At 34.6% G+C, this 11,482-nt stretch overlaps 1 protein-coding gene across 1 annotated transcript; it reads left to right on the forward strand.

Moving 5' to 3' along the window:
- Positions 1-6,333: 6,333 nt before the first annotated feature.
- Positions 6,334-8,707, forward strand: LOC141649778 (uncharacterized). The gene is made up of 3 exons (XM_074458458.1): positions 6,334-7,213; positions 7,337-8,494; positions 8,592-8,707. Exons 1-3 carry the CDS (start codon positions 6,334-6,336, stop codon positions 8,705-8,707), a joined length of 2,154 nt encoding a protein of 717 aa, XP_074314559.1.
- The last annotated feature ends 2,775 nt before the right edge of the window (positions 8,708-11,482 follow it).

Below are 11,482 nucleotides of genomic sequence, written 5' to 3' on the forward strand. Positions count from 1 at the left end.
AATCCGAGTGCGGAATGGGGAGATGTGACGGAGGAAGAGAAGCTTAAAATTAAGAAATCGTTTGATGTTGATGCTACGGGGTCAAGTAACATGCTTGCGGGGCCGTTTACCCCAAAATTGAAATTCTTTCTTAATTTCATTTGGAACACGGTTGTTCCAAGAAGGGGTGGTCGTGATAAGTTGTCTAGCTATGAGATGTTGTTGTTGTCTAAGTGGCTCGAGGGATCCAAAGTTAGTCTTCCTTGTCTTGTGTTTCATAAAATCATTCAAACTAGTGTTTGTGTCACTGAGGAAAAATTTTATACAACTTTGGATTTGCCTTATGGTATGTGGGTCTCTCGGCTTTTGGAACACAAAGGGGGTGATTGGGATTTCTAGCTATGGTGTAAAGGTGAAAGATGAGATGTGTGACACTCATCTTAAATTGATGAAAGTTGGTGCTATTGGACCCGACTTGGTGTTTTTGTCAAAAGGGAATTTGGTGAAGAAAACGTCGGATGTGGTCTCGGTTGTTGAACAAAAATTGGAAGTGTTTATGGCAAGTATTTGTGAGAAATTGGATGCACAAAATAAGATGGTTGTGGAGTTGGTCTCGGGTTTGGGAAAAGACAGGAATGAGGCTTCGGGTTCGAAGGGTTCGGATCATGGTGAAGTCTTGTCTTATTTGCATGGGCTTGAAGCACGGGTGGATGCTATGGCTAAGGATGCGGCTAGGGCGGCAAAGGAGTGTGTTCGTCATTCTAGTTCGTTAGCTAATTTGGCTAGTCAAGGTGGGGCTTTGTGGAAGGAAGGGAAGGCTATGCATGAGGATATGCGGGTTGTGTACGAGGCTACTCAAGCCTTGTCAATGAAGGTGCTTAATTTTGAGCGGTGTCTCACGGCACAAGCTAACCATGTCCGTTCATGCTTTGATCGTCTTGACTCTCTTGAGTTTAGGACCCGTCCCGGTTATGTCAACCCCAATGTCGTGAAACGTGACATTCCTTAAACCCGTCCTCCTCTTTTCCTTGCCTTTTCTTTTATTAGATTTTATATTTTGAATCTTTGTCTAATTCGGCCCATTTGGCTTAAAACTCTTGTTCTCATTCGGCCCAGTTGGCAATTAGACTACTTTGGTTTGTAGTATGCTTATTTTCTATTTTGGCATGTTAATGTTGATTACTTTCTCGTTTTCTAATATCTCTTTGCATGCTTAAATTGTGTCTCGACTAATATTATTCTAGTTGTTTTATGTCTTTTCTCGTCTTTTCGATGATGTCAAGAGGGGGAAGAAATCTTCGTGACTTAAGTATTTGCCTAAGCTTGCTCCTTGTCGGAATCTTTAATCTCTTAAGGTCCTTAGATGCTATACTTTGTATATAAGTGATTGTTCTTGCGTTCAACTGTCTATGACTTTTTATAGTATTATGTTGAGGGGGAACTTACACTTAGTCACAAATCTTAAAGAGACTTGTCATCATCAAAAAGGGGGAATTTGTTGGACCATAGAGATATATGATTCATTTTTTATAATGACAAGTGTGTGCTTCGTTTTATATATACTCTTGCTTGTAATTGTTTGTTTAGTCTTTGTTAGATTAACTTAGGTTTACAAGTTTAGCAAGTAATGTTATAGCTCTCCTAGCTATAACATTGAAGATTTGTGAAGCATCATTCAAGTCATGTTATAGCAGCTTGAGCTATAACATTGAGAGTTCTTAAGGCATCATAAGCAACTGTAACAAGTTTCAAGTATGATGATCATTCAAGCAAAAGGCTAGATCAAGTCTTTAACAAAGCTCAAGATGAAGAGCTTTTGGTCAAGATAAAGAGAAGATCCTTTACTGAAGATCTCCAGGAAGATTAGTTAGTATAGGTCTTCATCTAATGACGATATCTTAAGATAAGAGTATTGGGGAAGTAAAGTTATAGCTATTTCACCTATAACTTTACTAACCAAACTTAAAGTTATAGCTGTTTCTACTATAACTTTAGGTAGCATTTTAAAGGCACGATTTTAATAATTTTAAAATCATTTTTCAAAAGACAAAATTCTTTTAAACATATTTCGAAATCTTTTGTGTATATAGTAGAATTGAATTATGGATTATTATAATTGGTGACTTGCATATTTCTATTGGTTAGTAAAACGACTTATGGGTCGTCATACTACCTAGGGTTTGCTAGTCTATCTAATCTAACCCTAATCCAAGGAGATAGGTTTTATCCAAGATGGACACGGGCCTAGGGTTTGGTAGTGAGTCGCAAACCATTTGGGGCGTGTGAGGTGGTTGTGTTTAAGTAATCTATCTAATCAAATCTAGCTTATATTTATATAAGATATTTTCCTATCTTTATAATATATGATTTGATTTGTTTACTTATCCCAACATCTTAAAAGATATAGTTTTAGATTTCAAATAAGATTTACTTTTATCTTATTTACCCAAACTATAATATCTTGGATTAAATTAAGGAAAGAGATAAAGTTTTATCTCTTATTTCCTTAGCCGCCTATCTCACGGCATCCTAGGGTTTCGTGCAAACCCTAGTTCCCACTTCTACTATAAATACAATTGATCATTCTTCATTTATCTAAGCTTTTCGAAATATAACAATCTTTGCAAAACATATTTGAGTTTAATTCTTAATTGTCTTATCGTTTTGTTTTGGAAAATATTTGCGAAAAGTCGTGCTCTTAAAATTGCTTATCTTTCTTAAAGGTTACGTCATAAGATAATAGTACTTCATATTGTTTCTTACTCGTTCAACTGTGTGAACACTTAGAAGAACAATCAAGTACTTTCTTAGTAACTTAAGATAGTCAAATCGAGTTATAGTTAGAGTTAACTATACGAGTTGGGTTGATAATTTTGTAATCCGGAGTAAGGTACTAAAATTATTAATCGAGAATAGTGGACGTAGGCTTCGACGTGTGAAGCTGAACCACTTCAAATATCGTGTGTCTTTGCATCTTTCGTTTTAGTCATTTCATTCGTTCATGATCAATTAGTTAATTAATTAAAGTTTAATCAATAAACTTTAAGTAATTAATTACCTTTGATATAAAATAAAAAGTAGGCATAATTTTTTAAATACTCAATTCACCCCACCCCCCCCCCCCCCCTCTCGAGTATTTCGGGTGTGATAGACTCTTCAGGTCACACGTCCAAAATGACCAAGTAACGAGTGAGATATGATCATTTCTGGCGGGCGTTCGAGAACTCTGCCTATACTCGACCGAGTAGTCCCTACTCGGCCGAGTATCTTTCATACTCGACCGAGTAACCCATATTCGGCCGAGCAATCTTTTCGTGATAATCATGTTCGACACGGAGTCGTGAACTCGGCCGAGTAGTCTCACTACTCAACCGAGTGTCCTGTACTCGGTAGAGTACGTCATGTACTCGACCGAGTTTGTTTTACGTGACCGAATCTTATGACCAATTGTAATACGTGATGTTAAGTTTGTTACTTTGTGTTTGATAAATTCTTGGTTAAGTACCTGGGGAAGACATGTACAGTAGCATAAAGGATTACAAAGAATAAAGCTTGAAAGATGATTTATTTCTCAGATTATGCCTCTTAATTGTTTTTGCTGCTAATTTATACGTGATTAAGATATGTTATCTAAAATTTTTATATGTGTTAGTCTCGTGTGTTAGCTTTCATTTGCTGCTGGTTTTATGCCTATACGAGTTACGGATTAAGAAAAACAAATATTTTATTTGAGTGATTTTTGAGTGATTCCCTGTGTTGCGTCGACACTGCATACAGGTGCCGCGTCGAGTGTCGACACGACACGTGGGTGGATACGACACCTAAGACGTATGGGATACGGCGTTGTTAGACACGACTCTCGACACTTCGTGGTGAAGCCGGCAACGATGGAGAAGAAAGAAACTTACAGAAGAATAGACTGAGTACTTCAGGGGGACGATGCCGATGTGTCGATGATCAAGAAGGAAGTAATGAAGAACTCCATCAAGAAAGTAGAAGAAGTCGATCACCATTGCCAATAGTAAAGCCGGCAACGATGGAGTTTATTTTTTAATTTTTTTTGTACTAAAGAATGAAGATGGTCCGGACGAAAATGAAGAGGCAAAATAGAGTCTTTGAAAAATGAAGAGGCAGAGTCTTTGAAAAATGTGAAACATGAAGATGTATCGGATAAAGATGCAGACATATTGAAAAGTGAAATGTAGAATAGAATATTGTAGAATGTAGACCATTAGTGGACTAGTGGTCATTTACACATTTATTTTATTGAATGGATCAAATTTGTTAGCTTTTTATTATTTTATAAATTTAATTTAGATTTAAAGGGCGTTAAGTAAAGTTAATTTCTGTTTTTTTAAGTTTTAATAATACATAAGTTCCATTTTACAGGTATAAATTACTTCGTATATAAAAATATTGTACAAAACTACAAATAAAACGAGTAAAACTTAGTACTATCAAACTAATTTATACTCTCATTGATTTTTTGTAAAATGGGATCGTAAGACAGGTTTATCAAACTACGCAAAATAATATAATTAAATCAACTCAATTTTTTTTTTCAACTTAAATTATATAATTAAATCATTTTATATATAAGCTCATTCTACGCAAAATAATTATAACTTTGGTTGAAAATTTAAAAATTAGGTTTAATTTCACTTTTAATCAAAGTTATGGAGCATAATTATTACATTTGAATCTTAAGAGGTTTAATAACAAAGGATATAAGAAAATTAATAAGTTACCAATTGAATATAAAGACAATAAAAATTAAATTAAAAGTTGCAAATTAAATAAAAATTTAAAATATACTAAAAAAACAAAAGTAAAAGACAAGTAACAATTATTGGGTCAAACGTCTCTTACACCGATCAATAATAACTAGTATAGATCCGCGCGTATGCGCGGTTTTTTTTTTAGATAAGAATATTAAAGAAAATAATAATTATAAAACTGATATTTAACTCAATTTGAAATTTAATTGTAGATATGATATAATAAAAACCCATTTATAGCCAAATTCATTTAGGCGGTAAAATTTTAACTATAAGACGACCTTATTAAAGAACAACCGATAATGTCAATCGTTATATTAACTTGCAATCGATTACTTATGTTTAACTATAACTCTGTAAGACGAACCTTTTTTTTGTAAGACGGCCTTATCAAAGAAAAATCATCGTTATCCTAACTCGTAATCGATTATATTATTGATTACTTATGTTTAACTAAAACTCTGTAAGACGACCTTATCAAAGAATAACCGACAATGTTAATCATTATATTAACTCGTAATCGAGTACTTATGTAGTTGTGTTTAACACTTTAACTATAACTCTATAGGATGGCCTTATCAAAGAAAAATCAACAATATTAATCGTTATCCTAACTCGTAATCGATTATATTATCGATTACTTATGTTTAACTATAACTCTATAAGACGACCTTATCAAAGAACAGCCGACAATGTTAATCATTATGTTAACTTGTAATCGAGTACTTATGTAGTTATGTTTAACTATAACTCTGTAGGACGACCTTATAAAAGAACAACCGACAATGTTGTTAATCGTTAACCTAACTCATACTCGATTATCGATTACTTATGCTTAACTATAACTCTGTAAGACGACCTTATCAAAGAATAACCGACAATGCTAATCATTATGTTAACTCGTAATCGAGTACTTATGTAGTTATGTTTAACTATAAGTCTATAACTCTATAAGACGGCCTTATAAAAGAACAACCGACAATGTTAATCGTTATACTAACTCGTAATGGATTATCGATTACTTATACTTAACTATAAGTCTATAACTATGTAAGACAACCTTATCAAAGAATAACCGACAATGTTAATCATTATGTTAACTCGTAACCGAGTATGTAGTTAGTTTAACTATAACTCTATAAGACGGCCTTAAAAAAGAATAACCGACAATATTTAAGAAGATAACTCTTTTTGTTTAAGACGACTTTATAAAAAACCGATAATATTTATCGTTATCGTAATTCGTAACTGATTATTTATATTTATCCTAATTGATTATTTATATTATATTATATTTATAAAAGACAACTAACCTATGATTTATAAAAGACGTCCTCTTTCTAGTTGCTTCTAGCCTTCTAACAAAACCCTAACCTATCATCTATTTTTCCCAGTAATCTCTTCATCATCCATCTCCTTTAATTTTCCATGTTTCCCAGTAAACCTCTCCATATTCTTCCGTTTTAATTCAATTCATCTACTACTCCAAAATGATTATAAATATGCATCTCAAAACCAGAAAAATTCATCAATTCAATTCTTCTTCATCAATTTCTCTTGAAAAAAAAATAGTTAAATGTCTTCTTCAATTACTTCAGCGGATCAATCTAATCAAAAGCCTCTTCGGCCAATTGATTATTCAAAAACCCCCCTTTGGAAACACGTTGAAGTTATTAGAGATAGTACAGATGGAGGAGGCAATCGAGACTGGGTTTGTAGGTACTGTGGATACAGTACGGGTTCTTCTTACACAAGGGTAAGAGCTCATCTTCTACAATTAAAGAATCAAGGTACCAAGCTATGTTCTAAAGTTAATGTCGACATGCTGCGACAATTGAAACTTGAAGACAGTGTGGCTGAAGAAAGGGCGAAGAAGATGAAAGAAGATTCCCAGAAAAAAGCAGATTATATTACCCTACCTCCGGGTTCTGATTTAGTGCAACCCAAAAAACGGAAAGGTAATCAATCTACACTTGAAAGAGCATTCAATCTCAAAGAAAGGGATGAACTAGATAAAGAGTTTGCTAGGATTTTTTATTCTGCTGCTCTTCCATTTAATCTTGCTCGGAATGCTCATCTTATAAATTTTTGCTATAAGCTATCAATATCTAATGTTGCTGGGTATCGACCACCGAGTTATAATAGACTTAGAACAACATTACTTGCTCAAGAGAGTACCCACGTCGACAATCTGTTGAAACCAATCAAAGATAGCTGGGTTAAGAAGGGGGTGTCAATCTGTTCGGATGGGTGGACCGATGCCTCAAACAATCAAGTTGTGAACATTATGGGTGCATCTGGTAAAACAGCTGTTTTTATCGATTCCGCTGATGCATCTGGTATCAAAAAGGATGCGGGCTTTATTGCTCAGATTTTTGCTAACGCTATAGATGAGATCGGTGTTCAAAAGGTGGTCCAAATTGTCACGGACAATGGATCGAATTTTAAGGCTGCAGGTAATTGTTTCTTTGTATTTCAAAAGAGACATGTTGTTCATATTTAAACTAAGGTGGTCTTATTTCAGCCTTTAAGACTTAAGAGCACTAAATTTTTGTTTGTTCAATTGTTTTAATCTACAGGCCATATTATTGAAGGACGATATCCTACTGTGTTTTGGACTCCGTGTGTAGTTCACTGTGTGAATTTGGCATTTAAAAGCCTGTGCAAACCTTTGGAAAATTCTGCCCATTACGAGGAATGTAAGTGGCTTATCTATTTATGTGATGATATCAATGAGATACAAAAGTTTGTTTCGCGTCATGAAATGGTGAAAGCATTGTTTGAAAAGTATTCCGAACATCAACTTCTTTCAATTGCGGAAACTAGATTTGCTAGTCATTACATATGTGCACAACGTCTTACCTTAGTCAAGTCCGTTTTAGATCAATTGGTTATTGATCCCGAGTGGAGAAATCTTTTTAAATCGTCAACCAACCCCGTTGATCTGAAGGCTAGAAAAATTAGAATGTTAATTTTGGATGACTCATGGTGGGAGAAGGTTGAATATTTTCTTGAGTTTATGAAACCTATTTACATTATGATTAGAGATGGTGATAAAGACGAACCTATGCTGCACTTAATTTACGATATGTGGGATAACATGATAGAAGAAATTAAAGTTATCGTCTTTAAGAAAGAGGGAAAGGACATTCTGGTTGATTCATCGAGTTTTTATGATGCAATACAAATGGTTTTGGAAGAGAGGTGGAATAAGAGTAACACACCCCTGCATTGTCTTGCCCATTCTCTTGTACCCAAATACTATAGTAATGCCTGGTTAGCAGAAGGTAGGTCTGTATTTCCTAGGGTCTCACCCCACCAAGATGCAGAGGTGTCGGTCCAAAGAAACCTTTGTTTTCAACGTCTCTTCCCTGATCCTAATGTGCTGAGAAGTGTATGTAAGGAATATGGTTCGTTTTCGTCAAGCTTGGACTTTTTTAGTCAAGCGCATGTCATGGCATCAAGAGAATTAGAGGAGGAGCCTCTTCGCTGGTGGGCTAATTATGGGTCTGCCGCCCCACATCTACAATCGCTAGCTTTCCTCTTATTGTCCCAGCCTGCTTCATCATCTTGCTGCGAACGCAACTGGAGTTTCTACGGTAATATAAAGACTCTCAAAAGGAATAGGCTGACATCTGATAGAGCCAGAGATCTGGTAAAGGTCCATAATAGCCTGCGATTGTTAGCAAGGCAGGATGAAGCTTATAAAAGCGGTCCCTCAAAATATTGGGACATTGGTAAAGAATTTTCCTTTTTATACTTTTTCAGTTTTCCTTATTAATTAATTAAATTTGAGGGACATTAATCCTTTTTTATGTTTGTTACTTTGTTTAGGAGGTGACAATTTTAATGTTGATGCGGATGTTTCACAATTGGCGGATCTTTCCATTGACGACCCGGAGCTTGAAGGTGTTGTTTTTTACTTGGGTTCTAGAGAGCTTGAAGAATGAAGACGTTGGCATCTGATTGTTGCTTGTCATGTGTTAAACACATTTTAGAAGTTTGAATCATTTGTTTTTCATTGTTGTTATTTTGAACTTTTGTTGGATTTATAGTTTGAACTTTTTACCTTTCTGATTTTTGAACGAATTTATCGAACACAGCTGAAGTTTAAGAATTTTATCTTTTATTTGAAGTGTCGTATCAGTGTCTCTATAACAGGTCAAGACACTTCGTTGACCGCATCCGAGTGTCTGACAAAATTTGGCACGAGGTGTCCGACACGTGTCCGACACGACACGTGTCTGAAGAGTCTGCGCAACACAGGTGATTCCAACTCAAAAATTTCGACCAACCAAATTGTAAAATTTACCATTTGATATGTGTACATGATTTTTGAGTGATTCCAACTCTCCTAATTAGTAGACTCGTAGAAGTTTCCAAATTGGTAAACCTCTCCTGATATGGATGTATCATTAATGAATTATGATTTTTGCAAGTTGACCTTGAAATGCGACAAATTGCTGATAACAATATGTTTTGACCTGACGGTTTGGGAAAATCGTTATAAAGTGATTATTTGTGCATTGGACCTAATTTCAACTCTCCATATTCCGTGACTCTCTGTATTTGCTAAAAAGTCTAAAAACTCATGTATTCGTTAAGTTGTTATTTATTGGTGATTCTGGAAGTTATCGCATGCTTAATAGTGCATGTGAATGTGTGTCTGATGACAAGTTTCTAATAAAGGTTATACTATGAATTTCGAAGTCTTAGTTTCTATGTTTTGGCAACATGTTTATGTGACATTATAAGTAGCTTAACCTATAAGCCTATGTGGAATAAGTGATGACATTGAAAGATTGTGGGTGTCGTGTCTTATATGCCACTTATTACATAATGATGTCTGCAAATAGCATGAACATGAATGATAGCTAGGTTGATTAAGTGGATTGATTATTGCACATATTATAGATAGTAACAAGTGTGATTACGTGCAAGTAAATTGTGGTTACCTAAGCTAACGAGTCTGGTTGAGTTAAATATGTTACATGGTTGATTATTATATTATCGGCATGAATATGGGATAAAACACAATAGGTGTTTAATGAATCATTGTAGAATGAGGTAATTCGTATAATAGTCCATGAATAATATACGATGAGTTAATGGTGTTAGTAATTATCATGTAAATTGGAGTAGTCATACAAATAAGAAGCTGATATGATGAAACGGAAGTATTAAGTAATTTATTTGTATAAGATTAGCCTAGCATGTCTAGTGATATGACAATATATGGTTGACGGTGCAAATAGATGGCTTATGTGATGACGTGAGCAGCTGAATGATAGTTAATTGATGGTAATATATTTGTGTTGAAGTGTGTATTTTTTTTATTTTATTTTTGTGATCCACATGAGTTGACATAGAACATGTTATTAATCACGATGCAAATGATGATTGTCTTAGTATGTATTGTGCTTGTAAACAAGTGTGTAGTAATAATTCGAACAAGTATGGGTACCGAGTTTGAGCATGATGTGGAATTACGGTTTATACATGTGTAATTGATTCATGTGCATATTTTTAATTTATTTGCCAAGTAGTACTAATGTGGATACAAATTTGTGCGTAATAGCGAGAATTAGCAACTTATATTATGTATGTACAACTTAATGGAAGTAATAAGCATGAGTAACGATAAGATGGCTTTTGTTGTTTACATCTCTGGTGCATTCTTCATAATTGCGATGAAATTGGTAACTCTGTCGGAAAGCATGATTGGTAACATAATAAGTCAAACGTGTTCGGTTATTTGAACTAGTATAACATTGACATGTAATTAAAGGTTGTGTTATTACATTTGTTTATTGTTCGAGTATATGTGCATAAACAGTGAATTGGTCTCGTCCTTTTGGTATTAGTTGGCTAAGTGAGTTTTGGCTTGCATTAGGGCTTCACGAGTTGTTACTGAAATGTGACATGATTTGATGATTTACAATCTCCTATGAACGGGTTAAATATGACATATGAGCACAAATTTTGACCTTATGTTGTGGATTGTGGTTTGTTATATCGTAAAAGATGTTGGTGGTGCATCACGAAACCCAGGGTCTGTAGGTATATGAGATGAATAAGAAACTTCGGGACGAAGTTTGTTTTTAGGGAGATGTAACGTGATACTATATTTTTCTATATGGTTATTTGGATTTCCATTAGTAATTACTACTTGAAACAATGTGGTAACATGTTTATTATATGGAATGATAGCTTCCGTGTGTGGTCGAACTATAGTTATATATGCTGTTTATATGTTTTATTTAGAATTGTATAGTTGCATATGTTGTTTATATGTTTTATTATGAATTGTATTTGTATGGAAGGACCGTGATATCGCATGGCTTGTGTGGTTTTATATGAGTTAGGTTACGGGGACGTAACCTTCTTTTATGGGGGATAAAATGTGACAACCCGAGTTTACTCAAGTCTATATGAGTTAGCATAGATTTTACTAGTTATGCATATGAGTTATATTATGAGTATGAGTTATATTGTGTTAATTATATGTGATGTTAGGTGTCGTAGTTGTAGTTGGTGCGAACTTCGGGGACGAAGTTCTTTTTAAGGAGGGAAGACTGTGATACTCCGTATTTTAGTTGGAGTACTCGGTCGAGTGTGTGTTACTCGGCCGAGTGCGCTTGACCGAGTAAATCGGTTCAGCGAGTTAGACGGTTTATTTTATGTTTTGGCCAAAGGGTTTTTGTTTGTAACAGTTAAGCCTTTTC

This window comes from Silene latifolia, chromosome 3 (assembly GCF_048544455.1).
Source record: "Silene latifolia isolate original U9 population chromosome 3, ASM4854445v1, whole genome shotgun sequence".
NCBI lineage: Eukaryota > Viridiplantae > Streptophyta > Magnoliopsida > Caryophyllales > Caryophyllaceae > Silene > Silene latifolia.

What these genes read in the sequence shown, in the direction of transcription:
- LOC141649778 (XM_074458458.1), top strand. Translation starts at nt 6,334, where the DNA reads ATGTCTTCTTCAATTACTTCAGCGGATCAATCTAATCAAAAGCCTCTT. An exon ending in ATCGAATTTTAAGGCTGCAG is followed by an intron (nt 7,214 to 7,336) that starts GTAATTGTTTCT and finishes TTTAATCTACAG; the next exon opens with GCCATATTATTGAAGGACGA. An exon ending in CTCAAAATATTGGGACATTG is followed by an intron (nt 8,495 to 8,591) that starts GTAAAGAATTTT and finishes TACTTTGTTTAG; the next exon opens with GAGGTGACAATTTTAATGTT.